Source organism: Epinephelus fuscoguttatus, linkage group LG18 (genome assembly GCF_011397635.1).
Source record: "Epinephelus fuscoguttatus linkage group LG18, E.fuscoguttatus.final_Chr_v1".
NCBI lineage: Eukaryota > Metazoa > Chordata > Actinopteri > Perciformes > Serranidae > Epinephelus > Epinephelus fuscoguttatus.
Window position 1 is genome coordinate 28,727,438 of NC_064769.1, and position 27,606 is coordinate 28,755,043.

The 27,606-nt window shown below is 41.0% G+C and overlaps 1 protein-coding gene across 2 annotated transcripts in view; it reads left to right on the top strand.

Moving 5' to 3' along the window:
- The window catches only part of cacna1bb (calcium channel, voltage-dependent, N type, alpha 1B subunit, b), a 239,791-nt gene extending 213,087 nt beyond the window's left edge, over positions 1 to 26,704 (top strand). For both annotated transcript variants that reach the window (XM_049603750.1, XM_049603749.1), the window contains 13 exons: positions 1,274 to 1,390; positions 3,209 to 3,274; positions 5,761 to 5,852; positions 5,953 to 6,103; positions 7,761 to 7,888; positions 13,032 to 13,128; positions 18,686 to 18,791; positions 18,909 to 19,016; positions 20,301 to 20,410; positions 21,346 to 21,512; positions 21,952 to 22,084; positions 22,189 to 22,299; positions 25,982 to 26,704. In XM_049603750.1, coding sequence (XP_049459707.1) covers positions 1,274 to 1,390; positions 3,209 to 3,274; positions 5,761 to 5,852; positions 5,953 to 6,103; positions 7,761 to 7,888; positions 13,032 to 13,128; positions 18,686 to 18,791; positions 18,909 to 19,016; positions 20,301 to 20,410; positions 21,346 to 21,512; positions 21,952 to 22,084; positions 22,189 to 22,299; positions 25,982 to 26,194 — 1,599 coding nt within the window. In that variant the 3' untranslated portion in view covers positions 26,195 to 26,704. The remainder of the gene's footprint in view (positions 1 to 1,273; positions 1,391 to 3,208; positions 3,275 to 5,760; positions 5,853 to 5,952; positions 6,104 to 7,760; positions 7,889 to 13,031; positions 13,129 to 18,685; positions 18,792 to 18,908; positions 19,017 to 20,300; positions 20,411 to 21,345; positions 21,513 to 21,951; positions 22,085 to 22,188; positions 22,300 to 25,981) is intronic.
- Positions 26,705 to 27,606: the final 902 nt, after the last annotated feature.

Sequence of the window (27,606 nt, forward strand, 5' to 3'; positions counted from 1 at the left end):
GATTTAAGTAACTTTGAACATGGCATGGTTGTTGGTGCCAGACGGGCTGGTCTGTCAGAAACTGCTGATCTACTGGGATTATCACAACAGCCATCTCTAGGGTTTACAGAGGATGGTCCCAAAAAGAGGAAATATCCAGCGAGCAGCAGTTCTCTGGGTGAAAATGTCTTGTTGATGCCAGAGGTCAGAGGAGAATGGCCAGAGTGGTTTAAGATGATAGAAAGGCAACAGTAACTCAAATAACCACTGGTTACAACCAAGGTCTGCAGAAGACCATCTCTGAACCAACAACACATCCAACCTTGAAGCAGATGGGCTACAGCAGCAGAAGACCACACCAGGTGCCACTCCTGTCAACTAACAACAGGAAACTGAGGCTACAATTCACACAGGCTCACCAAAACTGGACAATAGAAGATTGGAAAAATGTTGCCTGGTCTGATGAGTCTGGATTTCTGCTGCTACATTCAGATGGTAGGCTCAGAATTTGGTGTGAACAACATGAAAGCATGGATCCATCCTGCCCTGTATCAACGGTTCAGGCTGCTGGTGGTGGTGTAATGGTGTGGGGGATATTTTCTTGGCACACTTTGGGCCCCTTAGTACCAACTGAGCATGGTTTAAACACCACAGCCTACCTGAGTATTGTTGCTGATCGTGTCCATCCCTTTATGACCACAGTGTACCCATCTTCTGATGGCTACTTCCAGCAGGATAACGCACCATGCCACAAAGCTCAAATCATCTCAAACTGGTTTCTTGAACATGACAATGAGTTCACTGTACTCCAGTGGCCCCCACAGTAACCAGATCTCAATCCAATAGAGCACCTTTGGGATGTGGTGGAACGGGAGATTCACGTCATGGATGTGCAGCCGACAAATCTGCAGCAACTGTGTGATGCTATCATGTCAATATGGACCAACATCTCTGAGGAATGTTTCCAGCACCTTGTTGGATCTATGCCATGAAAAATTAAGGCAGTTATGAGGGCAAACGGGGGTCCAACCCAGTACTAGCAAGGTGTACCTAATAAAGTAGCCAGTGATTGAACATATAGCTTAAAAACCATAAGCTACTGGTCATACCAGACCAAGTAGGGCTGTGGCAGCAAAATTTCCTCAGTGTAAAAACTTGATCTAGGGTATGTTTTATTGCTTATGAATTTATTTCTAAAATGATATGCCAGTTTTTCTTTCTTTGGGTATAGCTTGATATTATTTTATTCTGGGTTTATTATAATACCTCACACAGTCTCTGTTTTCTCTCCCAGGACAAGATGATCAACCTGAGTTTCCTGAGGCTGTTCAGGGCGGCTCGTCTCATCAAGCTGCTGCGGCAGGGCTACACCATCCGCATCCTGCTGTGGACCTTTGTTCAGTCCTTCAAGGTGAGAGAGCACACACAGAAGTAATCTTAACATGCAAACTAACAGTATGTAGCATGTAAAATAAGTAAAGTTGAGTCACGTATCAAGTTTAAAAACTATTTAATAGTGTTAACAGAAAGAGACAAAAGACGTTTAGTCAGGGAAGACACAAGTGCAAAAGAATACAGATATGAATTCATTTAAAAAATAAAAAATAAAAAAAAAAGCTGTGTGAGAATGGCTGCTTGGATGCCCCTCTGGTGGATGAAGTATGACAAGGTGCCAGCCAGGGTGGGCTTCTAGTGGAGAAAACAACACAGGGCCCTGTACAGTGCCCCTCCAGTGGAGAAAACACAATGAATTGCTTGCTGGGTGCCCTTCAAGTGGAGAAAATGCGATGCAGGGTGCTGTAGGGTGCCATTCTCATGGAGAAAACATGATGAATTGTCCTCTATGGTGCCCCTCTAGTGGGGAAAATACAATCAATTGCCCTCCACGGTGGGCTTCTAGTGGAGAAAATATGATGTGGGGCACTGTGGAGTGCCATTCTAGTAGAGAAAATGCGATGATTTATCCTCTAGGGTGCCCTTTTAGTAGAGAAAGCATAATGTCAGGCTGTGTAGGGTGCCCTTCAAGTAGAAAAAATGTGATGCCTGGCCCTGTGAGATGCCATTCTAGTGGAAAAATGTGAGGAGTTGTCCTTTAGGGTGCCCTTCTAGTGGAGAAAACGTGATGCTGGGCCCTGTTGAGTGCCATTCTAGTTGAGAAAATGTGATGAATTGCCCTCTAGGATGCCCTTCTAGTAGAAAAAAAATGTAATGTTGGGCTCTGTAGGGTGCAATTGTAGTAGAGAAAATGTAATGCTGGGCCCTGTGGGGTGCCATTCTAGTGGAGAAAACGTGAGGAATTGCCCTCTAGGTTGCCCTTCTAATGGAGAAACATGATTAAATTCCCTCAAGGGTGCCCTTCTTGTTGAGAAAACGTGATGCCGGGCTCTTTAGGGTGTCCTTCTAGTGGATAAAACACAACGAGTTGCCCTCTAGGGTGCCCTTCCAGTGCAGAAAGCGCAGTGCAGGCCCCATCAAAGTTCCCTTCCAGTGGAGAAAATGAGATGAATAGCCCTCAGATGCCCTATGAGTGAAGAAAACATGATGACTTTCACTCTAGGGTGTCCTACATGCTAGAAAACTTTCTGTGCACTGGTGCCCCATCACATGCAGCTGGTGCCCTTCTTCTTTTTTCCGCCCCTGCCCCTCAGACAGCCTGAGTCCACCGCTTACAAGCAGTGAGAATAGAGGGTTCAAAGCAGGCAGGGACACGCTGCAGAATTCCTTTGTTAAAATCGAACTAAATAGCTCTCAGCAGACAGCAGTTCGGATAACACCCAGTGCCTGTTTGCGCTCGGAATCCCCTGGGACAAGTTGAGTTAAATGCGGAGCGCCGGGCCACAGCTGAGGGAATTTATAGCAGGTTTAATGTCAGCGGTGAGAGCTTTTAAGCTCAATGAAAATGGACAGTAGCTGCAGAGTGTTAAAAGGTGGCTATTTAATTACAACAAATGTTCGCCTCCTCCTCGCAGCGATATAAATAGCTGGTTAAAAGAATCGACCCTGCAGGTCAGGTTCACTGCTTGGGTTCTTAAATAAGACTGTAAAATCTTACAAGGGCGTTAGTCCTGTGTGGAGAATCGGATTTGTGAGTGTGTGTGTACAGAGACAGACGTAGAGATCAAAAGAGTGTGTGTGTGTGTGTGTGTGTGTGTGTGTATGAGAGAGAGGTTGTAACATGCATCTGTTTGTGCTCTGAGTGCCTTTAACCTGTATTTATGTTTGTTTTCAGGCTCTGCCGTATGTCTGCCTGCTCATTGCCATGCTGTTCTTCATCTACGCCATCATTGGAATGCAGGTGAGTTGTGACATGACCAGCTGGACTAGAGGAAGTCATAATGAAATGATTCAGTGGTGGATGCCTCCTAGAAAGTGTGCTTGTCTCATTTAGCCAAAGTCCCTACATACTCATGGCACCTTTTCACATGTGTTTTGATCTATTTTGGCTAATTTACCTCTTCTCATCACTCGACATGGAGTTTGGTGACCTGAGCAGCGGTCAGATCAGCCAGACTAACAACGAGAATCACTTCAGTTTGTGGACAACAATGCATTGCAATTAGACTCACAAGTCAGCCTTTAGACTCTTTGCTTAACTAAAGACTAATGACTTTTTCCCTGATTTTGTGTTTAGATGGGCGGATACAATTTCGGAGTTTAAAAAAACTCCCTACGTTGCAGAACCAATAGTAAATCTGCAGGGCGGTCCTTCGGTGGCTCGCTGAACTCTTGTGCTTGTAAACATAGTCCCACTAGAAACACGTGTAGCGGTACAAAATGGCTCAGCCGCGCCCACAGAAAACACCATCAAAGTTAGTGGATGTTTGTCACTTTTGCAGCGACACATTCTCGCCAACTAAAAGAAACAAACATACAAGGCCATGACTCATCCGTCCGGCCGGACTATAGAGGGAATCGCCCTGTTGTTTACAAATACTTCCGGGTAGAAAACCAGCAGAGCTTTTAGCTATACATACATATATATATATATATATATATATATATGATGTATCATCAATTTTTCACATCACTGTATCACCGTTTAGACTAATCCGATGTTTGTAAAGTCTATAAACACAATGATTGAACAAACATTACTATTTCTTAGCCGTTAGCAGTGTCTGTAATAGGTAATAACTCATTAAACTGTCCGCGGTTATCTTAGTTACAACATGATTGAGCTAGCAAAGCAGTTTTGTGTTGCTATGTGTGGTATTTATTCAGTTTTGGGAAATCACGATGTCTGCTGGCTGCAGCTGACAGTGACAGCTAACACTAGCAGCAAAGCTAACATCAGGACGTCATCTGTTAAAAGCCTCCCGTTGTTGGATACGACATGAAACTACTCCAGTTAGCTCAATAATGTTGTAACTAAGGCATCCGCTGGAAAAAATATTTTCTTAACAGATGAGCACACGTTTGATAAAACGGAGTTAAATCTCTCGGCATCCATTTTCAAGCTCTCTGTGTGTTTGTTTCCTTGCAGACGAGAAAAGGGGGAGCGCACATTTCCGAGAAGGCGTGTCCTTTTCAAAAATGCAAGAGGCGTTGCTTTGTTGCCGGGCGTTTTCGCCAGTGTGTTAAACACACTTTAGAAAGGAGTGTCCCCAGACTATCAGAAGGCGGAGATCTCTGATTGTCTGGTTGGCGAGACTACATTGCAATGTGTCCTGTAACAAGGAAATGACAATGTAGAATGCTATGATACAACTTAGCTAATGTGGTTATGTAATGTTAAACTATCGTTAGTTTGTAAATAAGTCCATTTGTCTGTTTTCTTCCATGTTTCTCATTACAAGCTGTTGTTTATTTTGTCTGCTGTTTACGCGGCCAACGATTTCTAAAAATGGCAATGCTGGAGCTCCATTGGCTGTGTTCGACCAATCAATTTACACTAATATCATTCATGGTACCTCTTGTGCTGAGAGTGTACCTGCTCCAAAATAGGAGCTGGTTTTGTGAACTTTGAAAAAGTTCCTCTTTTTTAGTTTTGTGACTACTGCTTTTATTGGACAACATTCTGTATTATGCCTGGCTGTCATTTGACAGTGTCTGGTTGAGCTCAAAAACTGAGATCTTCTGTCCTCTAGAGACAGATAAAAGAGGACAATATAAACGACATCTGTAAAATATCAATCCAACACAACAGTAAAGCAGTAAACACTACTGTACAACACCACAAACATCTGCCTCTAATAGAGCTACTTCCACACATCCATGTCACAGACTCTTTAAAAAGTTAACACAATACATTTCACAAACCAAGTATGTATTGCATGGTTCTTTCCTTGGATTGCGTAAGACTGTACAGGTGTTTGATTCTGAAGTGGATTTTTTCCATTTTTAAGAGGTAGCTGATAGGAAGGATCACCGATTTGGATTGCTGGCTTTTTATTCCTTTCATAAGATTGTCACAGTGTTTATGGTGGAAAAAACAGTCACTGTTGGGTCAAGATGCCATATACAAATTTAACTGCTGTCAGAGCTCTCCTGGACCCAGCAGCCAGTGTTTATAGGCCAGCTGGATGGACATGCCCAGGGGCAAATAAATATTTGAAAAGAGACCTGTGGGTTGTTTTACTGGATTCACAGTGGGACATCACAAGCTGTGGCAGTATTCCACTCTCAGTCTCTCCCTCTATATAATTTCAATTCAAACCAATGAAGATTTATTGGTAAAGGTAGTAATAAATACATACAATTTACACAGGAATTACAGCTATAAATATACATTTTTGTGAGAATTTTCTGTTTTTAAAAAGAAATCCTCTCCTGCTGCCTCAGGTGTTTGGAAACATCGAGCTGAACGAGGAGACCGCCATAAATCACCACAACAACTTCCAGACCTTTTTCCAGGCCCTGACTCTTCTCTTCAGGTAATCCCTCTTCCATATTCCAAATATTCTGGTACCGCACATAATCCAGTACACGCTGATAACACACTAACCCCTGCTCCTGTCACTGTGTGTGTTTCAGGAGTGCAACGGGCGAGGCGTGGCATGAGATCATGTTAGCGTGTCTGAGTAACCGGCCGTGTGATAAGCTCTCGGGAACTGCGGGGAAGGAGTGTGGAAGTGACTTTGCTTACTTCTACTTTGTCTCCTTCATCTTCCTCTGCTCCTTTCTGGTCAGTGTGAAAGAAAACACAGGAATGCCCCATCTGGTCTCATACTGTGTTCTGATTGAAATTACACGGACTGAGATCACTGCAATTAGATCATTGCAATTAATGCTCAGGAATTTTGTTTTTAGTGATCAAAAAATACCCAGATTTAAAAAACAAAACAAACAAACTTATTTCCCCCCAGATGTTATGCCTCCCTGAACCCAAAAATTATTATGTTTCCTGTTGTGAGAAGAACCTCTTTGAAGTAAATAAGGTCTTTTTGCACCAAGCAGAGCTCAGAAAAGTCCAACAGTTACTGAAAATAAAAAGATAAATTGGAACAAATTGAAAATGGGATGTTGGATTAGTGACAAAATTCTTTAAAGTAAGATTGCAGGGGGTAATTTTAGATTTTCACCAAGATTTTTGTGTTATTTAGCATTTTGTGTGATTTGTTAATTTAATTTTCACACTTTTTTAATGATCATAATAACTTCTACATTCAGGGATTGGTTAAGACTAAATACAGCCCAGTCACTAGAAGAAAATGTTTGCATTCTGTGTTTCTGCAAGCCCCCAATACATTGCATTTGCATGCTTTGTACATATCATATTAACATTTCTGAAGTGACATAATACATAAGCTGACTCTGCAACCCACTGTTTGAAACCAACAAACAGCAGCACCTTTCCTTTCTTTTGATGACCTTCTTAGCACTTCCCAGCCACATTTGAGCCACCAAACTTTTTTTCACCAACACGTCGCAGCATTTCACATTGGTGTTTGAGTCTTGGGTGGATTTATTGACACATCCCTGTTTTTTCAGCAGTCCTTGTGCCATCAAATGTTGGTACTTCAAGCCAAAACGTGATCTTTTCCTCACCATAACCAAGTGGTTTTTGTGCCCAAACCTAACCACACATTCACCACAGTGATGTTAAGACAGCATATTCTTTCAGTCATTCATTTTCTGTAACCGCTTATCCTGTTGGGGGTAGCACAGCAGCTGTAGCCTATCCCAGCTGACATCGGGTGAGAGGCGGGGTACACCCTGGACAGGTCACCAGACTATCACAGGGCTGACACATAGAGACAAACAACCATTCACACTCACATTCACACCTACGGACAATTTAGAGTCACCAATTAACCTGCATGTCTTTGGACTGTGGGAGGAAGCTGGAGTACCTGGAGAAAACCCACACTGACACAGGGAGAACATGCAAACTCCACACAGAAGGGCTCCCCCAAACCAGGGTTCGAACCCCGCACCGTCTTGCTGTAAGGCAACAATGCTAACCACTGCATCTCCCTGCTGCAGTTTCAACATATCCACTACAAAATAATGTACAAATGTAACATTTTTTTTGGAAGTTGGATGGATTAAACCAAAAAATAAAGAAAAACAGTGAGCTGTAATTGTTGCCAACAATAGCAAAGTGGTGTCAGTGCAGTTTTAAGCAGGATTAATTTTGAAAATATGCAAGTTACATGAAGGAAATTAATCTGGATTACAGGATTCACCAAATGATCTGCCGCAAAATACAGTAGTTTGCAATTTTTGGGCTAAAACATGAATAATCAACAAGATTTAATTATTTTTTTTTAGTGTAGAAACAAATATTTCTTGCCAGTGTTTTTTTTTTTATTTTTCAAACTTACATTTTGATTCTCTAGATGCTGAACCTGTTTGTTGCTGTCATCATGGACAACTTTGAATATCTGACCAGGGACGCCTCCATCCTGGGGCCTCATCACCTTGATGAATTCATCCGCGTGTGGGCAGAGTATGACCCTGCTGCCTGGTAAGTGCTTCTGCTGATCTCTGACTGTACAGCTAACAGAGTAGTCCCTAATGTCAGCTGGTGTTCATGCTCAAGAGACGGCTGTTTGTTTTTGGAAGAGAGGTATGCTAGGAAAAAGGGAACTCTAAGCTCCGAGTTCCAGCAGGATGACTCTGTGACGTGGAACTGGAGAAATCCCATCTTAGCAGCAGCGGGTGAATGACATTAAGCCTGAGCTCAGAGTTGGCTGAGGCTGGTGACGAGCCCCCTGTCGGCCGGACTGATGCATGTAAATCCAGCGTTCCGCTTGGCGTCCACTCAGCTCTCTTTGCCACTAAGCTGGCGGGCTCCAAATCTGCTCAGTCTGTCACTGAAAGTATTTCTATCCCTGCAGCAGGGGAATACAGGTTGATGTCAGCGCCCCCTCTGCCCCCTTTACGCTCACAGTGTTTAACTCGACTAAAGCACAATACTAGTCCTACGTGAAACAGCGCGAGGCGTAATCTGTCTCAGATTATGTAAGGCTCATTAAGTTTTAACGAAGGCTTCGCTGGAGCCTTGTCAGTGAGTCAGGACTCCAGGAGAGGTGTGAGATGTGAAATATGAAATTGCCATCTCCTGACAGACATTACGGGGGAGGAGATATTATTTATTCCTTTGAATATAAATTAGCTGCGCTCAGAGAAGTGCCTACAGTAACATTCAACACATTTGCAAATGCTTCAACTCATTCTTGTGTCAGGTTGAAGCATGGATTGTATTTATGGTCTTACTTGTTTTCATAGATTTATTCAAAAGGAGCAGATTGGTTTAAAGTGATATAACCGTTTTATGTCTCTTACACATCCAAAAGTTGCTGTGTTTCATCGAGTTTACGTCTTATAGTGAAAAACCTACACGTGGTGGATTAAAAAATGTGATTCCAGTCATTTTAAACTTGATATACTTCCCATAAAACTTTCATTAAATGCCCAGTCCCTTTTACTTGCCCAGTGTGGCTACACATTTTGACAAAAAAAGGCCTGTCTCAGCTGGAACTGAACTGGTTGCCAAGCAGTTAATTTTTTTTTTTCATGGAAGTTCTTCAGGTGTATAAAAGTGGGTTGTTGGCTACCTCAAATTATGTGTCCATCCCTCGATTACCCTGTAAGATATTCATATCCCTTTAGTCTGTAAGGGTCCTCAGATCAAAATAATCCAAAGAGTTTTTCATGAAATTGAATCCAAGTTGTGAGTATTGTTTAACAGGATAAAGTGGTGTTGTGTCGGTGTGTTGGGTGCCGTACTCCTCAAGTGCCGTAACTCGATCTGATGCACATGTCTGTCAGAGCTAGATCAAATGAGTGATTCGTAATCGATATATTATCTGAAGCCTTATTTATATACAAGTAATATTCATACTGGTTTAAATATACAATTTAATCATATAACAGCCTGGGCTATTAATTGAAGTTTTACAGTAACTATTCAAAGATGAATTAAAACAAAAAAAAATCATAAATAAAGAGAGGGCCTTCAAACAATATTTAAACCAGGGGTGTCAAACATAAAGCCCAGGGGCCAGAGCCGGCCCGCCAAAGGGTCCAATTTGGCCCACTGGATGACCTTGCACACCTAATAGTGATGCTCTTGTGAAGGCTAAGAGGTGCCAGGTTTCAGGAGCAAGTTAAAGATGAAGTAGCTTTCTTCATGTAAAATGCTGCTTCACAGGCTTTTTCACCTCGACCAGAATACAGTTCCTTTGTCATCTTTTTTTTAGTATTTTCTAAACAAAAAAGGGAATAATTTGGAGCTGTCTGATATTTACAGGGTATATTATGCAGTGGTTTTACTGCTCCAGCCCATCCGCAATCAAATCGGACTGTATGTGGCCAGTGAACTAAAATGAGTTTCAACACCCCTGATTTAAACCTTTACATTAAGAAAAAAAAGTACAAAGAATGTAATCTATGGAAGCCCTAATGGGCAAGGTGGGGAAAAAAAATTACAGGCAATGTTGGCCAAACATTGGAAACATAGGAGACAGTATCTCCTATGTATGGGATATCATTTCCTACATAGGTGATAAACGGTTACGCTTCATTAGGCTTTTTGAGAGTGAGAATGCTGTGAACGAGATGTGCTTAGTGCACGACACAAAGAGCATTTAAAGTTTCGCTAAATGCAGAGTAAATAAAGTCTTGTAGGAGATGATTTCTTGCACATAGGAGATAAACTTCAACATTGACCAACAATGTTTTTTCTCACCTTGCCTCTCAACGCGAATGGGGAGTCAAATATGGATAATTTTTTAGTGGTCATTTCTTTCATGGTTTTTGTTTGTGTGTTTGTTGTTTGTTTTCTAAAACTGACTGCAGACCTTGGTTTTTCTAGAATCCTAGCTACAGCCCTGAGGTCATGTTGTGACGAGCAAAAAATAATAATTGCCTGAGATTATGTGTCAGGTACTTCTTTTTGCCCTTTTGTCTCTCTAAGTAAGAAAAAAGGGAAAATTGCACTTTTTAATAGTCAAAATAAAACAACAACTTTATGGATCCAGAAAAAAATAAAAATTGTTTACGCTGCTGAGTGTTTACCTACATGTTAATGCCTGCTAACTGCTAACTGATTATTACAGATGCATGTAATCGAATAACCTGTGACCTAACCTGTTGAACATGTCTTATCTTTTACAGCGGGAGGATATGCTATCAGGATATGTACAAATTGTTGCGTTTTATCTCGCCTCCCCTGGGCCTGGGGAAGAAGTGCCCCAACAGGGTGGCTTATAAGGTTTGCACTCCCACACAGTCCTTTTGTTTTCAAAGGGACTGTGATGGTCTCAGACTGTGAATGTCTGTTCTCATTCCCTGCGGCGCCAGAGAATGACCCGACTACACATGCATATACAAACATGCATCGATCCTCCACTAACCAACTGGCAGGTAACCATGGCGAGTGCAGGAAACAATGCCGCAAGTCAGGCTCAAACAAAAGGCATCTGATGCGATGTCTAAAACATTTTTCCTGCTTCTAAACACAGGAGTGAAGGAAGAGTGGGTAGTGACGAGAGAGCATTGTGTGCTTTGTTTCCACTTTGGTTACTGCTAATGTCTCTTAGCATGCAGAAACAGAGGGCATCTTAAAGGAATACTCCACCGAAAATCTATCTTTAGTCTCTGAGGTAATAACTCCGTTAAAATGTGGCTCTGGAAAGCGTGTAGCTGCTTCTCTGAGAAGGACGATTACTGTAGTCAGCTTGGGTTATAATGGATTCCAAACAACGAAAGAAAACATCAAAACATCCGCAGAAAATTCTCAAACTTTTCTTCCCTGTTGATCCATATGGGACCCAGAACCAGACCTATAACTATAACGAATAAAGTAGCGAGAATTATTCAGTTTTGATGCAGCATTTGTAGCACTGGTGTAGCGGGCCACAGGCTAATTGCATGCATTAAATAATCTCGTGTGAAACGAGTCAGCCAATCAAATCTGTGCATTCCTATAAGCATTTCAACTCTTGTGAGTGAGGTACACACACAGGGGAGAGACATGGGAGTCGGAGAAAAGTTATTTCACATGGCGAATTCTAAAGACAGAGAGGTAGACAGTGAAAAGAGAGCAAGAGCTCTACATGTTTATTCTTCCCACAGGAAGTTCAAAACCAGTGTCTTATCGTATGTTACGAGATTGTGGCTTTTATTAAAAGCTGCAATGTGAAGCACCACTACAAGACAAAGCAGAGAGCATCTTTGAGCAAACAGACCCACTCAAATCCAAACCTAGGGCACTGGAAAAAAGTATATCAATCAACAAATCATTTTATACAAGGTAGAATTCCAGTGAAATGGCACTGCGTCACTGAATCATAATGCCAGTTCGACATTAAACGCCTACTGTTTATGACCTTCAGAAGAAAATATTCATTGTTTTGCATGAGCCAGTGCTCAAGCACAGCATGTGACCGGCAATACCAGTTGGGCCACGGAGCCAAAATCACTGCAGAGCCTGGTGCTCTTCTCTGGGGCTTAACACCCACTTTCCTCAGGATTTTGAGAGAAACAAATTAAGTAATGAAATAATATTAAAGTGTGCATTTCTTCAATAATCTTGTCGCTGATTGGAAGAAACCCTAACCCTGATGTTCAAAATTCAAAAACAGCTAAATACACTTCTCCCGTTTCTGCAACTTTGCTGCGTGTAAAGTATACGGTAGTAATCTATTGGAAAAGTTTGGGGAACATATGAAATATAAGGGTCATTGGCGGAGAGGGTGATTATTGCTGCCTTGAAGTCAATGACACACCCAAGCTGACCGTGTTCCAGTACAACAAGTCGAAAAACCAGGGTTGTACTACAGTAGTTCTAGCCAGGTTAGCCATTGTTTGCAATACCAGTTAATAACAATGCAGTACTCTGTATTTTGCGCATACAAACACTGCAGCAACATGTCCACGGATAGAAGCTGAATAGTACTGTGATAACAACTGATTTAATGAGACACACATAAAACAGAAGTGCTAATACTTGGTGTAGTGCTACAGCTTTTATTGATGTTGACTCATACAGCAGCCATCTTGGATTTTTAAGGTCAGGGTTTGTGAGGCTCTTTTGACTTTCTAAGTTGGAAATCTGACTTGAGGGGGTGTTCTAGTTGAAATTTCTGATAGGAAACCAGGAGATTCCAACTTCCCACTTCAAAAGAAGGCACTATATGTTGCAGGAATGGTTTAAGAAGTTTCTATATAGACTAGGCTGTCATTAGACTCCACTGTGAATTCAGGCGACAGACTCTTCACAGTCACCTTGCCATCCTCGGGATGGTGAATGTTTGATACTGAAAAGACTTTCGGTGGAGTAAGCCTTTAAAAATGCATATCTTTCATCTAGCATCTCTGCACAGGGAATCCCCCGGAGCATCCTCCCCTCCCTCCTCCTCTGGGATCCATTCCTGAATCCTTAAATCTAACAAGGATGGCATTCCAAGTCATGATATCCTGGAAATCTTATTAACAAGGATTTCTGTGTTCTCCTCTTTTTTCCCCCCTCTCATTCTTTTTTTGGATTTTGCCACTTTCTGTTATCATGTAACTTCCCCTGTCCCTTTAAATCCTGACACCTCCTCACCTGGGACATCTTCATTCCTCCTTCTATGGCCTCCTACCATCTTTCCCGTGGGAAGCGGCCGCATGACTTACCACGATATGTACGAGATGCTTCGAGACATGTCCCCTCCGCTAGGTTTGGGAAAGAAATGTCCGCCCCGAATCGCCTATAAGGTAGAATTACTCCTTCCTCCTCTGTTCCCGTCTCCTCTTGCAGTCACTGCTGGCTCCCTGCTTCCACCTGTCAAACATCTTCAGGCTTCTGTCAGTGTGTCACAGTCGGTATCTTCTGACCTGCTGTTGTGTTGTTCTTTCTGTTCATCTGTGAAGCTCTGTGGCCTTGTTGTACACTCTGTTCAGCTACTGGAGGGCCATGTAACACTGATAAACAAAAATAGATCAGAGGGCGAAGCCATAATATTTGACATATCTCCACAGACTCATCTCAGTGAGCCTCTTTGAGCTCATAGTTTTGGGTTTATGGCAGTCTCTGTGCTCTCATCAACTTTGTTTCCATCAGCAGCAGCAGCAGCAGCAGCAGCTTTTTCCAGCAAACAAGCTCTAATAAACCCGCTGTACACTAACTGCCCAGCACCAAACTACAGACAGACAAAGTTAGAAACTATCTGCAGAGAAAGGTGGAAAATCACAGCTAAAAAGCCAAATATTTTTCTCAGGAACTGGTAAAGAACAAGCCCTTTTTATGACTTCAGGAGTGTACGTTACTCTGTGATCTGTTCATGTAAACCTTAGGATAAAAATATACCTTTTTACCTGTTATCCAGCACTAGGTTGCATCTTCATGATGTTTTTGTGATCTCACAGTTGTCTACAGTGTGCCTGAAATGATTAGATATTCACCCGAAACAAAACTCAGAGAGTGGATTTAAAATCTTAGTCTTACCCATAGACCGACATGTCCACTGTGACATCACCCACTGGTATGTGGACTCATGTGGATGTTTTGAAGCCTTTAAGACTGTCGCCATCTTGGATTTTTGGAGCCAAGACTGACGTTATTTAGACAAGAGGGTGACTGTGGTGACACCTTAAGGACAGCCTGTAACTCAGAGCAGCCATGCCCTAATTATGCCTAACTTTAATCTATAATTCAAACAGGTAAATTAAATAAAAATTCGCCATAAAGACCAAAACCACTTTTTGTACCAGGCTGTAAACATCTTTATTTCTGCTGGTAAGTTTGGTGTAGTGACTTTTAACAAAGCCAAATGTCTAAACAAGCCACTGAGGGGCAAACTGGTGAACTTGTTCGGACGCGTGTTCTAGAATAAACCAATGTCCAGTGCACGTTATCTCTTTGGATTTGGCGATCCACTTATTCTCAATACACTATACACATGCTCTGCATAACATAGAAGTATTCCATCAGTATTCCATTCAGCAAATTCAGTCTTCCGCGCTGACACTTCATACTTTCACGACATGCTTACATAACACGGTCAAAAACTGTTTGCTTCCCATTCAACACACCTGATTTCCACCACCTGGAGCTTACCTATATGCACTTTACCTGTTAGTGCTCCACCCTGTTTTCAGTTTAATAACTGCATGTGTATATTTATAACTACCTTGTGTTTAGACAAGGGTTAAAATAAACAAACAAAAGTTATTTTATGGCTCCAACACACCAGCCCCTAATTGTTAATGGCGTGAAGGCATAAACAGTTCAAATACATATTCATATAATGGAGCCAATAATCTATATAAAAATGATTCAGCAAAACAAACAAAAAATTCTCTGTGGGAAAGAGGTAGCAGGTAGCTCCTGTTCAGTCATGACTTAGGTCGTAGCTTCTCGAAGAAGACAAAGTTTGGTCACTGGTCTATCCAGTGTACTGGTTTTAATTTGCACATGTGCAGAACGCATCAGTCCTTCCCTGTCTGGATCGGTCTTAGAACTCTTCCAAGTAACCAGGAACTCTGTGGAACCATAGCATTCACAACAAGTACAGTGTCTCCAGACTTAATCTCTCTTACCGCCTTTGACGCTCCTGTAGCAAAGGCAAGTATTCTCTTGTCCAATATTTCCAAAAAAGGTCAGAGATATACTGTACTTGTCCTCTCTTCTCAAACAGTCCTGGTGGTAGGACTGGTTTTCTTTTCATTGTGAGCAGGTGATTGGGTGTGAGAACTTCTTGATCATAGAGATCTTCCGATAACTTTGTGATGGGGTGGCCATTTAGGATGGCTTCGACCTCACACAGGACTGTATGTGTATATTTATGTCTGTGTTGTGTTTAGATAAGAATAAAATACACAGACAAAAAATCTAATATGGCTCCAACATTGGGCATTTTAACATGGGGGTATATGGCGATTGACTCGCTCTTAGAGCCAGCCTCAAGTGGCCATTCAAGGAATTGCAGTTTTTGGCACTTTGGCATTGGCTTGATTATTCAGCTCTGGAGGTTGCCGGCTGGACATTGGTTTTATTTTTATATTCTGGGTACACTGCAGATATCTGTGAGGTCAACAGAATACCTTTAAAGATGCAATCTGCTGCATAACTGGTAGGAAATTGCATTATGACTTTCTGCCACATTACGGGAAGAGCCATAGGGACGGCAACGTCTGGATAAATTGCTGTGACATTTTGTTCAGACATTCCTGGTCCCCAGAGGATCAGTGCTGCTGACATTGTTGATCCCCTGATCATTCATCTAGCACCATCGTCAGGTCAAGACTTGATTTTGATTTATGACCAATTGTTTGTAGAGCTGCCGCTGATTTAGTTCAGGATCTCATCTGGTTTCGGATGCTGATCAGGAATTATTGAGGGATTTCTCAACACTGCAGGATGGGACACTTCGGAACTCTTCCCCCATCTTTAATTGGCTTCCGCACTGACTTCAGTGAAGGAGAACCTGGCACATTTATCCCATGATTATATGTGAGACTTTTAAACTGGTGAACAGGTAGTCCCTGCACCAGCTGCTTACCTCTGAGCATGCAGACTTAATGTGAATGGTTTCAGTGCACGCACAGCTGTCCAAATGAATCACATTTAAAAGCAGCCCTGCCCTTGCCCCAGTTAAAAATGTCTGGGTCTGACGTGGTCGCATATCCAAATATAACTCCTGTTTTTGTGAATCGACAGAGAAAGACATGAACACAGAGAGAGAGCAGCAATGCACTGGAGAGCAGGGCTAGCATCTCCCGCCCCCCAGTCTCTATTTTTCAACCCCTCCCACTACGTTGTTGATCGCGCTCCTTGTTAACCTCCCTGCCTAATGAACACATCTTCCCCCGAAAGTCACAGTTGTCCCTGTTACCCTCTCGTTTCCAGTTTCATGTTTTGTCTGCAGGCTGAGCTTCACTCTCTGTTTTGGATGATCTTTCTTTCACCCTCTCTTGGGATTTGTTTCCTTTCTTCTTCTTCCTTTACCTTTACTGTGTGTACCTGTGCATGTGTGTGTCTCCATGTTTATCTGCAAGCATGCGTCTTGTGTGCATCAGTGATTTTGATCATGTGTTTCTTTATTTGTCCGATGCTCATGGTCTGCAGCTGCAAGTCTTCTCTGTTTCTGGGAAAAAAAGCCTCCACATGCATAAATGCTTTTCTCCTCCTCCTCCTCCTCCTCCTGCCCCTCGCCTCTCATCTCTCCATCTCTCCATCTGTATTGTTATGCTCCCAGAGTGACTATACTTTCTCTTTTTCCTTATCTCAACTTGAAGAAAATGGGAACCATCAGCCACAAATGTTTCTGATGGTTCTCGCGTTCGCCTTTCAGCTCTTAAATTTTTTCTTCCTTTTAATTAGCGGTTCTATATCCAGCACATCTTGACCACCCCGCCCGCCTCACTGTCAATGTGCTGCACTAATTTAAACATGCATGTGTGTATGAATCATTTCATAGCAGCATTGATCCAGGGGCCCTGCATGGCATGGATTTATGCTGATCAGATCATACATTGTACAATGAATGCCTGATGATTTTAAAGTTTCATTGCCAACTGTAGAAATACCCATGAGTAAAAAAAGTAGACCTAAACAGTACACAGCTATATAGTGCTCACAGTAACTGTTTTAATTAATCAATTCATCATTTGGTCTGAACAATGTCAGAAAATAGCTCTTAAGGTGCTATTTTTGAACTGTGTGTTTTGTCCAACCAACAGTCCGAACCGAATGATATTCAGTTTGTGATAATATGAGCCAGAAACCTCACATTGGAACCTACAAATGTTTTTGATATTTTTGCTTGATAATTGACTCAAACTGTTGCTTTTTTGCCCAAATTGTTGTCAGTTAGGTCTTAAACTAATTAATAAATCAAGTATTCTAAACCAGGTTTATTTATCTTGGTTCAAGTGCAATGACGAAGTTGCATTTTTTTTTATGTAATGCCGGAAATGGAAAGGCATAATGACAGAGAATAAAAAGATGAGGTCACTGGGAACATTGATGTTTTCCTCAAGCATATCATAAAATTACAAAGACAACCTTTCAACAACTAAAATTACAATATACTGATTAAGCAACCACTGAAAATGAACTTCCATAGCCTCCACCATTTCTGTAAATGTCAGCAAACAGGTTACAACTAATGATCTCTGAGCTTAGTTAATTAGAAGTTAACTTGAAGTGAGTTAGTTAATTTCCACTTCAAGTTTGTGAATACCATGGGGTATATAACACCCATTGTTGCCGTCATTAGTGCTGTTTGCACTGTTAGCATTGTTAGCTGCTAGCACTGTTTGCTGCTGGCGCTGTTGGGAGAAGGCTGCCTTCAGGGCTTTCTGCCAGAAAGAGCGTTCTTGCAAAAAGCTCTGAAGACAAAGTTCTCCCATGTGCACTGCCAGCCACCAGCTCAGCTGTCTCCACGTTTAGATCCGTGTGCAGACGACCTGAATCAGACTCTGAATCACAGAATATGGTATACAGCTTCTCTACAAAGCCAGGGTTGTCAAAACTGAATTATAGACAGGCAGGACATGTTAAAAGATACTTTCAGATTATTTCCAATACTATCTTAATACTAAAATCATATGCCCTCATTTACATTAAAATCATTATTGGTTATTGTCAGTGTTGGGTAGTAACACATTATTAGTAACACGTTACAGTAACGACGTTAGTTTTGGCAGTAACGAATACGCTAAGGCGTTAGTTTGTAAATTCAGTAACTCAGTTACAGTTACCAAATGGTGCGTTACTTCGTTATTTTTGGCCAGGTTTTTAAAACGGCGAGCAGCATGCAGTATTCCTTCACAAACTGAAGTTCCCTAAACAATAAAAGATAGTCAAGTCAGATAGAAGTATATGAATAATTCTTACCAGAGCATAATGAAACACGTCTCTCACCATCTCTGAAGTCACTGTCGACCTGCTGGCCTCACCACAGTGCTGTAGTTACATTAAGCTGTAGCGCAAGCGGTAGTTGTGATGGTCAGTATTTTCTAATGAGCCTGAACCCTTATAGTCTAATTAGAAAAATGATCAAGAGATTGATTACTAATGGAAATAATCTTTAGCTGCAGCCCCAACATGTAAATTGTGGTAAAGATCCTTTGTATGCTGGACTTAAAACCTTTTTTTTTATTGTCCAAAAGACATTAAACGAACTTTAGTTACCTGATGGAGAACCAGAGTTTCTGTGCAAAACTAAAGTCTGAAACAACTTGTAGTTAAATCCAGCTTCCTTTCCCTGAGCTGCTGTTTGTTTGTTCCTGATTCATGGCCCCTCCTCTCTGCTTCCACTCCTCTCAGAGATTGGTGAAGATGAACATGCCCATTGCGGATGACAAGACGGTGCATTTCACCTCCACGCTGATGGCCTTGATTCGCACAGCCCTGGAGATCAAACTGGCATCTGGTGAGAGACTAAAACTACAAAATCCAGAATCCCTCGTGGCCGAGCTGGTGGCTCTGATGATAATGCAAATGGCTGTGGTGCAGATTTGATGTGACATGTTTGTGGGCCCGTCCTCAGGGGTCCTGGCGCAGCATTTGTGCGACGCTGACCTGAAGAGGGAGATACACCGAGTTTGGCCCAACCTGTCGCAGAAGACTGTGGACCTGCTGGTGACGCCACCTAAATGTGAGCCTCAGTTCTGTTTGGGTTCTACTGGGCTCTACTGAGACACAGTTTGTTTGTTGCTTAACTTCCTCCCGTTTGTATTTATAACTTTATCTTTGGAAATTATCTTTTTCATTTCCTTTCTCTTCTTTATATGGCTGTGTACTGCACAAATCCCCCTCCTTTCTACTAATTTGTGTCTGTAATTACGTCCCTAAGTTTTTTTTTCCTTTTTCCAGTCCAGTGAACATGTTTAGAGAACTGTCTAGATACAGATTTAACTTGTATTTGATTCTGCTTTTTGATTTGTGTAACTCTGCCACCTTTTACTGTCTGACATTCATATAGATATTAATTTAAACAACCTGATTTATGTTAGGAACCAGCTACCAAGATAATCGTACAGCACTGGGAGATTTTTTTTTTTTACTTAATTAAAGGGTAATTATGGTATGTTTCGACCTGGATGCTTTTTTCCCAAGTTTTTGTATCGAAGTGACTATTGGAAACAACAATATTTGAAAGTAGTTGAGTACTGAGAACGGAACATTTGTGCACGGTCTATTTACATTCACTGAATCTGCTTGTTTTTGCCAGTGATATTATTGTTTTTTTAAATGGACTCAGAATAACAATCTGAGCCTGTCAGTGGCAATAAAAAGTGCTCTTAGTGGCCACACATTGGCAGTGCAAACATGCCCTAAGTGTTAACGTTGCAGCAGGTTTCACTGCTGCCAGCTGCAGCTCTCTGGCTCAATACTTGGCCAGTTTCAGAAATTATTGTTCCTATTAGTCACCTAGACACAAAACATGGGAAGACAGGGTCCAGGTTGAAAAATACTGAAGTTGCAGACTTTTAAGATGCAGTAATAGATTACATGTGCTTGGTAAGATGGACATTTTTCTCTCATTTTGTCTGTTATTGAGCCCTGAAAGTCTTAATTTCTTAAAACAAGTCAAAACCTCTTCCAGTGTGGTGAGATCGTTTCAGCTTGTTTACTAATACTAATCAAGACTTTTGAGATTCAAGAGAAAATTCTAGATAACTGTCAGTTTTCTTCATGTTAGTGCATAGTTCGGTTTTCCTTTAAGATATTTAAAAATAATCAAATAATTGATGAAGTGTAGCTTGTTTACAGTGTGGTGCTTTGTTTTCCTCCTGAATATGACGGCCCAGCTCACACCCACACTGACCAGCACTCACTGTACAGGTCCGCCTCTCTGAGCTGTACTTTGTTGCTCATGTGGCGCCATCTTGTGGCCACAGGCCAGAACTGTCTCTCACTCAGCTCTCTCCTCCTCCAGACAATGAGCTGACTGTGGGGAAAGTCTATGCAGCTTTAATGATCTTTGACTACTACAAGCAGACTTGTGCCAAGAGACTCCAGCAGCAGAACTCTACAGGAGGACCTCAGGTACAGCGTGTGGTAAAATACTTGAGATGTTAAGATCTCAGAGGTGGTAAGGTGGTAATTATCTTATATTTGGATTTAAAATCTAGTTGGGATCATTTTGTGTTTAGAATTATTTTCTTGTGCAGACAAAACAAAACTAGCAACACATAACCCCTTGATAATTAAGCGACATATGGGTCAGGTGTCTGTTTTAAAAGTTTTCAAACAGGCAAATTTTTTTTTTTTTTTTGTCTCACTAACTCACGTCTTTTTCATTTTATCAAACTTAAGCTTTGTTAGTTTTAAAAAAATCCTAAATCATTTTAATTTATTAATTTTAGCAGAATTTTCCTGATATTTTTTCCTGTTTTTTTTCACTGATATAATTCCTGATTTTAATAAATTAGAGAATATTTTAATTGTTTTAAGTATGTTGTGTTTTTTACTGTGTGGTAGTCACAACAATCTTTATGTCACCATATAGCAGTGATTCTCAAATTTTCTGAATCCAAGATAAGCTCTCAATCATTAACAATAATTAGGGAAACAACTAATAAAAAAAAGAATCTATGTTGAATTTTAGTGAAATAAAGCTCAGCATCTGCAATACAGAGAGAAGCTTTAAAATATATTTGACAATTTGGCAAGATCATTTCACGTGTTTTCTATAAATGAATAGCAACCTGAGCTAATTTCAGGAGATTCAGTTGTTATTTTACTGATATATCTGCAGCCACCAGCATTATTCTGTCTTACACCTACTTCAAGATAACAATATTTTAGAAAAGAAACTTATTTTAGTTGATTGAAAGTTGATTTTAAATAATCAAGTACAACCAGGTTTGGCCTTATAAACTCTGCTATTTCAGTGTCTATACACTTCTTTCTGCTGCTCCCTCAGTCAGATCATCAGTGTCAGTGTAATGACTCCATTTCTGTTTGCTTTTTTCCTGCAGAGTAAACTTGGGGCGTTGTTCCGTCCTGTGCTGCCCCTCACTCAAATAGAGGAAGTGGAACCACCGTTCTGCAGCCCCAAACAGCCCCTCCCACCCAAACCTGAGCCAGAATCCAAGCTGGAGACACTGCCCTCGACCACCATCACCTCGGTTTACAGGGACACGATGTAAGTGACTGTCCTCTCTGTCACAGACAGTATAAAAACATCATACATCAACAACATGGGTGGGGCTGTTGTTTAATTCAGTGGTTCCCAACTGGTGGGTCACGGTCCAAAAGAGACTCATGAATGTGTCAAGTTTGTAAAAAACACACTTTATTTTTAAGGAAAGTACATTTCTGGCACAAAGCTTTTATTTTGAAGTGCCATTTCCTGCTGTAGAGTGAGTGACTAGCAGACAGATACTTGATGGAGACAGCAAACTAGCTTGATGACATGTCCAAACGCAAGTATGACGCTGAATGTATGAAACTGTGTGGTAAGTGTTTTCCTGTGATCAAACTGTACATCTTAACAAAAAAAAAGGTCTTTCCTTAGTTTATATTTTATGCTACAGTACTGATTAGCCAGTGTTACAGCCAGATCTCTTGCATGTTTGTCACAGACTAAGCCAGAGGAGTGCCATAAAACACTCCCAGTCCGGAGATGTTTCTCAGGCAGCACAACAGAGGCCCAAAGGCCGAAGGAAACTACAGAGAGGCCAGTCAGAGGATGTGCCATATTCCACCAGACCTCAGGTACATCGACACTGGGAAAGCTCCATCATCCTTATGTTAGTGTACATTCTCACTTTCTGTAAAGTCTGTGTTGCCTTCACACACGTTTCTTCTTTTTCATGCAGGAATGTGTTGAACTGAAGCAGACAGAGAACATTTCAGACACAGAGGCATATCCAAGCCTGGAGGGCCACTGTAGAGCGGCTTCTCTGCCCCGACTTAATGCTGAGTACTACGTAAGCTCCTCAGTGCTCATGATGCTATGATGCTACGCCTCTTGTTTTACTGCTCTCAGAAATACCTCATTGGCTCATTCCCAGCTGTTCTGTTTGAGCTGCACTCGTGATAATATCAGGGTTGGAAAAAGCAGACACTGTGGATATCTTAGATTGCTCTAAGTGACGTAATCAAACAATTGATTCTGTAGTGTTAAATAGAAAATACACAATAATAAACTGTCTGTGTTTGGCAGTGAACAGGTGGTGAGGTGGGCTGAAAAAGACTGGTGTAGTGCTGAGTATTAGCCGCTTAGTGAAAGCAGCCGTGAGCTAACAGAGTGGCTCTCTGTCAGTCCACATCAGTTCATCCTGCTGACCCCAACCTCTCCAGTCTGACAGTCTCACATTTATTACAGAGGAAGGGATTCAGGAGAGAGATGAACTCAACAGTGTGCACGACACATTAATCTGGTGATTAATAGAATTTTAAAAATGCATTAAATTACAGCCGAATACAAACAGAGAAAATATATTATGATAGCCAGGGACATAATTACTTGTGACAATCAAAACCTGACTGCTACTTTGTATTTTTTCTACTCTTAAATCTCAGTCTCCGCCCAGGTGGTGCAACACTACTGATGTCACTGGCTGATTCATTTTGCAATTTTTACTTATTTGCAAAAGAAGGCAGGAATATTGGATATTTGGATACTGAATGACCATGAGTTGAGCTGCAGTGACAGTTTGGACTTAAGGCAACTTAAGGCAACAATTAAACCCAGCCTCAGTGTTCTACCACTTTCAGATTGATGTTTTCCCAAAGAAATAGTTCAGTATTTTAAGCAATTAGCTTACCATAGGAAGGAATGAAAAAATTTAAATCATTAGTACATGTAACTTCTTTTAAAATCGTGAATTGTTGATGTTAAATTTCTGTTTGTTTATGGACTAAAGAAATAACATATAATGTGTTAATTAGTAAGCTTTATGTTTTGTTCACACAAGTGAATTACATGCAAAGTCAATGTAAAGATGCGATTGGATGCAAATTCCCAGCAGACGGCTCGATGGATGTGAAGGATGCGACACGAATGATGCAAAATACACAAATTAAGCGCCGTGATTGAAGCCATTAGTGCAATTTTGTGTCACACACTTATTGGCGAGAGTTAAAATATCTGAACTTCAGCAACCAATTCACGCAGGGATAGCCAATCAGCATTGAGATCCTCCGGGGCCGTATGATGTCGAGGATGTACCGCGGGAAGTTCATTCATCAATTCAGCAATTTCACGCACATATAACGCAAGTTATTTGCACGTATAAAGGGAGTCAGCCCAACATATTCTAGCGTTCAATCTTATACGAGCAACGTAGTGTTTGGTGTGAACACAACATGAGAGGTGACAGAGCCAAGTTATCAGTTTCCCCATCGCTCCAATTTTTATGCTAAGCTAAGATAATCATCTCCTGGCTTTAGCTCCATGCTTTAAAGTTTAAGCATTGATTAAACCCTTAGAAACTTATTTCTGTTCATCAAAATGACATTTTTAGTTTCTTAGATGAAGAACATCCCTTTATACCCTAGAATGGCTTAGATAAAACCCTAAGCCTTTTCGTAATTTAGTATATGCGGGCGTATGATTATGCATACAGTATATATTACTTCTTTAGGTTTATATCTCCTGTAGTCCAAATATTAAGATGTTAAAAATACACAAGTTAAATAATAGTATTGCATGTGGACACATACAATAAACAAAGCACATAAAAAGGAAAAGAAGGGAAATGAATCGGTGGTACCAATATATTGTTTGAAAGTAGATATCCACAGTGTTTGTAATGTATCACCTACAGTTTCTGGTATTTAAATGTCCTGGTCAGACAGTTCGAAATATATAATTAATTTAGTCATTCATGCATTTGTATTTTGCATTAAAATAGAAACTAGCTGGAATACAGGTAGAGTATTCACATGTTCCAGTAAGTATTGACCTTCATCATACTAACCTGATTATGTAAATACAACATGAGATAAATTAAGTTGAATTTCTTGGAAATCCTAAGGATGTTATTTAAGAATTGTTTAATTGCATTTATTCATATTACTAATACAATTATTATTAATATTCATCTTTTAATGTTTGCTACAATATTCACACTACAGTAGGCTCTAAACTAACATCTGAGTTTGGCTTGTCTGCAATGATCCATTTATTTATATGACTTTCACTCACTGTCATCTACTTATTTATTTTATTTTACCTTTTGACTGTCATTCTTTGAGTTACAGAAGCTAGCTGCTCTTGTCTGCTGCATATGGATGTCATGTCGAGATGATGTTTCTGTCCATCACTTCTGTTTCCTGGACTGTCTCACCTGTCTGATCTCGTCTGTTGTCAGCTTCACTGTTTGCTTGTCTCTGTGTTTTTTCTGTCTGTCACTCTCTCTCTGTCACCCTGCTCTCTGCCACAACACTTAACATGTGCTTTCCTTATGTTTATGTTGCATATGGATCACTGGCTCTCTCTTTAAAGGATAAGGCTGGTGGTATTTTGTATTTTTGTTACTGTCAACAAATTCCATGAAAAGACAAAAACCAACAATGCATAAGGCCGTGTCTCAGTACTTTGTGTTTCCCCACCCTGCCGCTTTGTTTTGTTGATATAATGCTTTAACATTTGCTCAATAATATATAGTTTTATTTCTAATAAAGGCTAAGAATTTCATAAAATAGCATTTTTAGGGGACTATTTTGAACTGCAAACTATGGATATGTTACATTTGTATGTTATTAAGTAGCAGATACATTAAAACTTTATGTCTCAACAGTGCTGAGGTTAAGACCCATGTTTGGGGGTAAAAAGCCACAGGAAACAATACCACAGGTAGCGAAAAAACACCCACATTGAGGGCTAAAAAGCAACAGGAGACACAGTCACAGATTACTGAAAATCACCCATGTTTTAGGCCTAAAAAGCCACATGAAACACAGCCAGGGGTCACTAAAAAACATCCATGTTTGGTGGCTGGAAAGCCACAGGAAACTCAGCAACAGGCCCCTTAAGACACCAACGTTTAGGGCTTAAAAGCCACAGGAAAAACAGCCAAGGGTCACTGAAAAACGCCCATAATTTAGGGTTAGAAAGCTGCTGGAAACACAGCCAGGGGACATAAAAAAAATCTCAATGTTAGGAGGCTGAAAAGCTGCTGGAAAAACAGCCATGGGTCAAAACAACCAGGTTTGGGGGTTAAAAAGCTGCAGGAGACAGCCATGAGTCGCTAAAAACCACCTATGTTTTGGGGCTGGAAAGCCACAGGTAACACAGCAACAGGTCCCTAAAACCACCTATGTCTGAGAGCTAAAAAAAAAAAACCCACAGGAGACACAGTGAGGGTTAGAAAACTGCTGGAAACACAGCCACGGGTCACACAAAAACCTCAGTGTTTGGAGGCTGAAAAGCTGCTGTAAAAACAGCCACAGATTAAAAAAAACAATCCAGGATTGGGGATTAAAAAACTGCTGGAAAAAAGTTTTGGTTTTGGTCTTTTCATCCGATTTCTTGACAAAAAGAAAACACAAAATATCACCTACCTTACCCCACCTAACTCTCCTCTTCTGTCTTCCCTTTCTCCTAATTTCAATGCCCACTGCTAATGTTTTGCCCACCTCCCTCTTGTGTGTGCTGTCTGATAGCGGAGCCACCCTCGCCACGCCCCTGGGACCCACCTGGCAGTATGTACCACCTGTTGTGCCACCTCTCTCTTTCTCTTCCTCTTCTTTCCTCCTCTCGTCCTCACCCTGTTTCTCTTCTACTACTTCTTCTTCTCTCATGTCCGTGTTTACCTCCATGTGCTCTTCTCATCTCAGTGCAGAGTTCACACCCTCCCACCATCATGGACAAAGTGACCTTCCTACATATACAGTATACACTGGTCATTCCATGAAATTGCTGATAGATACATTACATGCAACACACAAATTTACATTGTCCATAAAACATACCCACGTACCTGGAGAAGTATATGTATGTGTATCCGGGGTACGTCAAGCACTCTGTCCTGCTTTAGCGCCATTAACTACAGCAGTACAGTACTACACTTTGGTACAATGTGGTTGTGTGTACTGTATGTGAGTTTCATTATGTAGTAGTGTAGTAGTGTGTAGTTTTTTGTGGGTCGATGTGTGATTGTGGAACAAGGAAGGGACAGTACTGCTGCTTTCTTGCTTTGGAATAACTATTTTCTTTCAACTACACCACAAAAACCCGTCTAACCTTATCTGTCATTAGATGTTACTGTCAGTCTTAAAATCTTATTTATTACACATGAAAACAATAGTCGGATTCCTCTTTTATATCTTTCCCAGACCTTCAGACTCTTTACTGGTTTGAAAGAAATAAGGGGAGTTTAAGCATGTTACGCCATTTATCTGAAAAGTACATAAGATTTTAAGACTGCATACTAGATAAAATGACCTGGTAATATGGATATTTTAAACAGTGTTGTGATATTGTTGTCTCTGGCTGTAGCTACAGGTTAGGCTGTGGGGTAGGAACAAGAGGAACAGCACAAACATCCAACATATGTCTGTTGTAACATAAATGATTGAATACAATTTCGCACGAGAGGATGTATAATCTGGATAAATACTTATATATTTGGACACTAAAAACCATAACCAAAATAATAATAATCTGGGCAATAACCACCAGGTCGGGTGCTAACTTAGCTGCTGTTCCAGTTCCCTATCACATCAGTCTGTTACCTGGTAGTTGTATCGGTCAGCAAGAGAAGAATGAGGTGGGGTGAGTGTCACTGTACTCAAATTGGTGAATGTAAGATTTTAAAGGAACACACCACTGAATACTTGAAGTTGCTATAATCAATATTTTATACAGGGCTGTCATGCAGTTTGTAGTCTCTACAGTACAGGCCAAAAGTTTGGACACACCTTCTCATTCAATGCGTTTTCTTTATTTTCATGACTATTTACATTGTAGATTCTCACTGAAGGCATCAAAACAATGAATGAACACATGTGGAGTTATGTACTTAACAAAAAAAGGTGAAATAACTAAAAACATGTTTTATATTCTAGTTTCTTCAAAATAGCCACCTTTTGCTCTAATTACTGCTTTGCACACTCTTGGCATTCTCTCCATGAGCTTCAAGAGGTAGTCACCTGAAATGGTTTTCCAACAGTCTTGAAGGAGTTCCCAGAGGTGTTTAGCACTTGTTGGCCCCTTTGCCTTCACTCTGCGGTCCAGCTCACCCCAAACCATCTCGATTGGGTTCAGGTCCGGTGACTGTGGAGGCCAG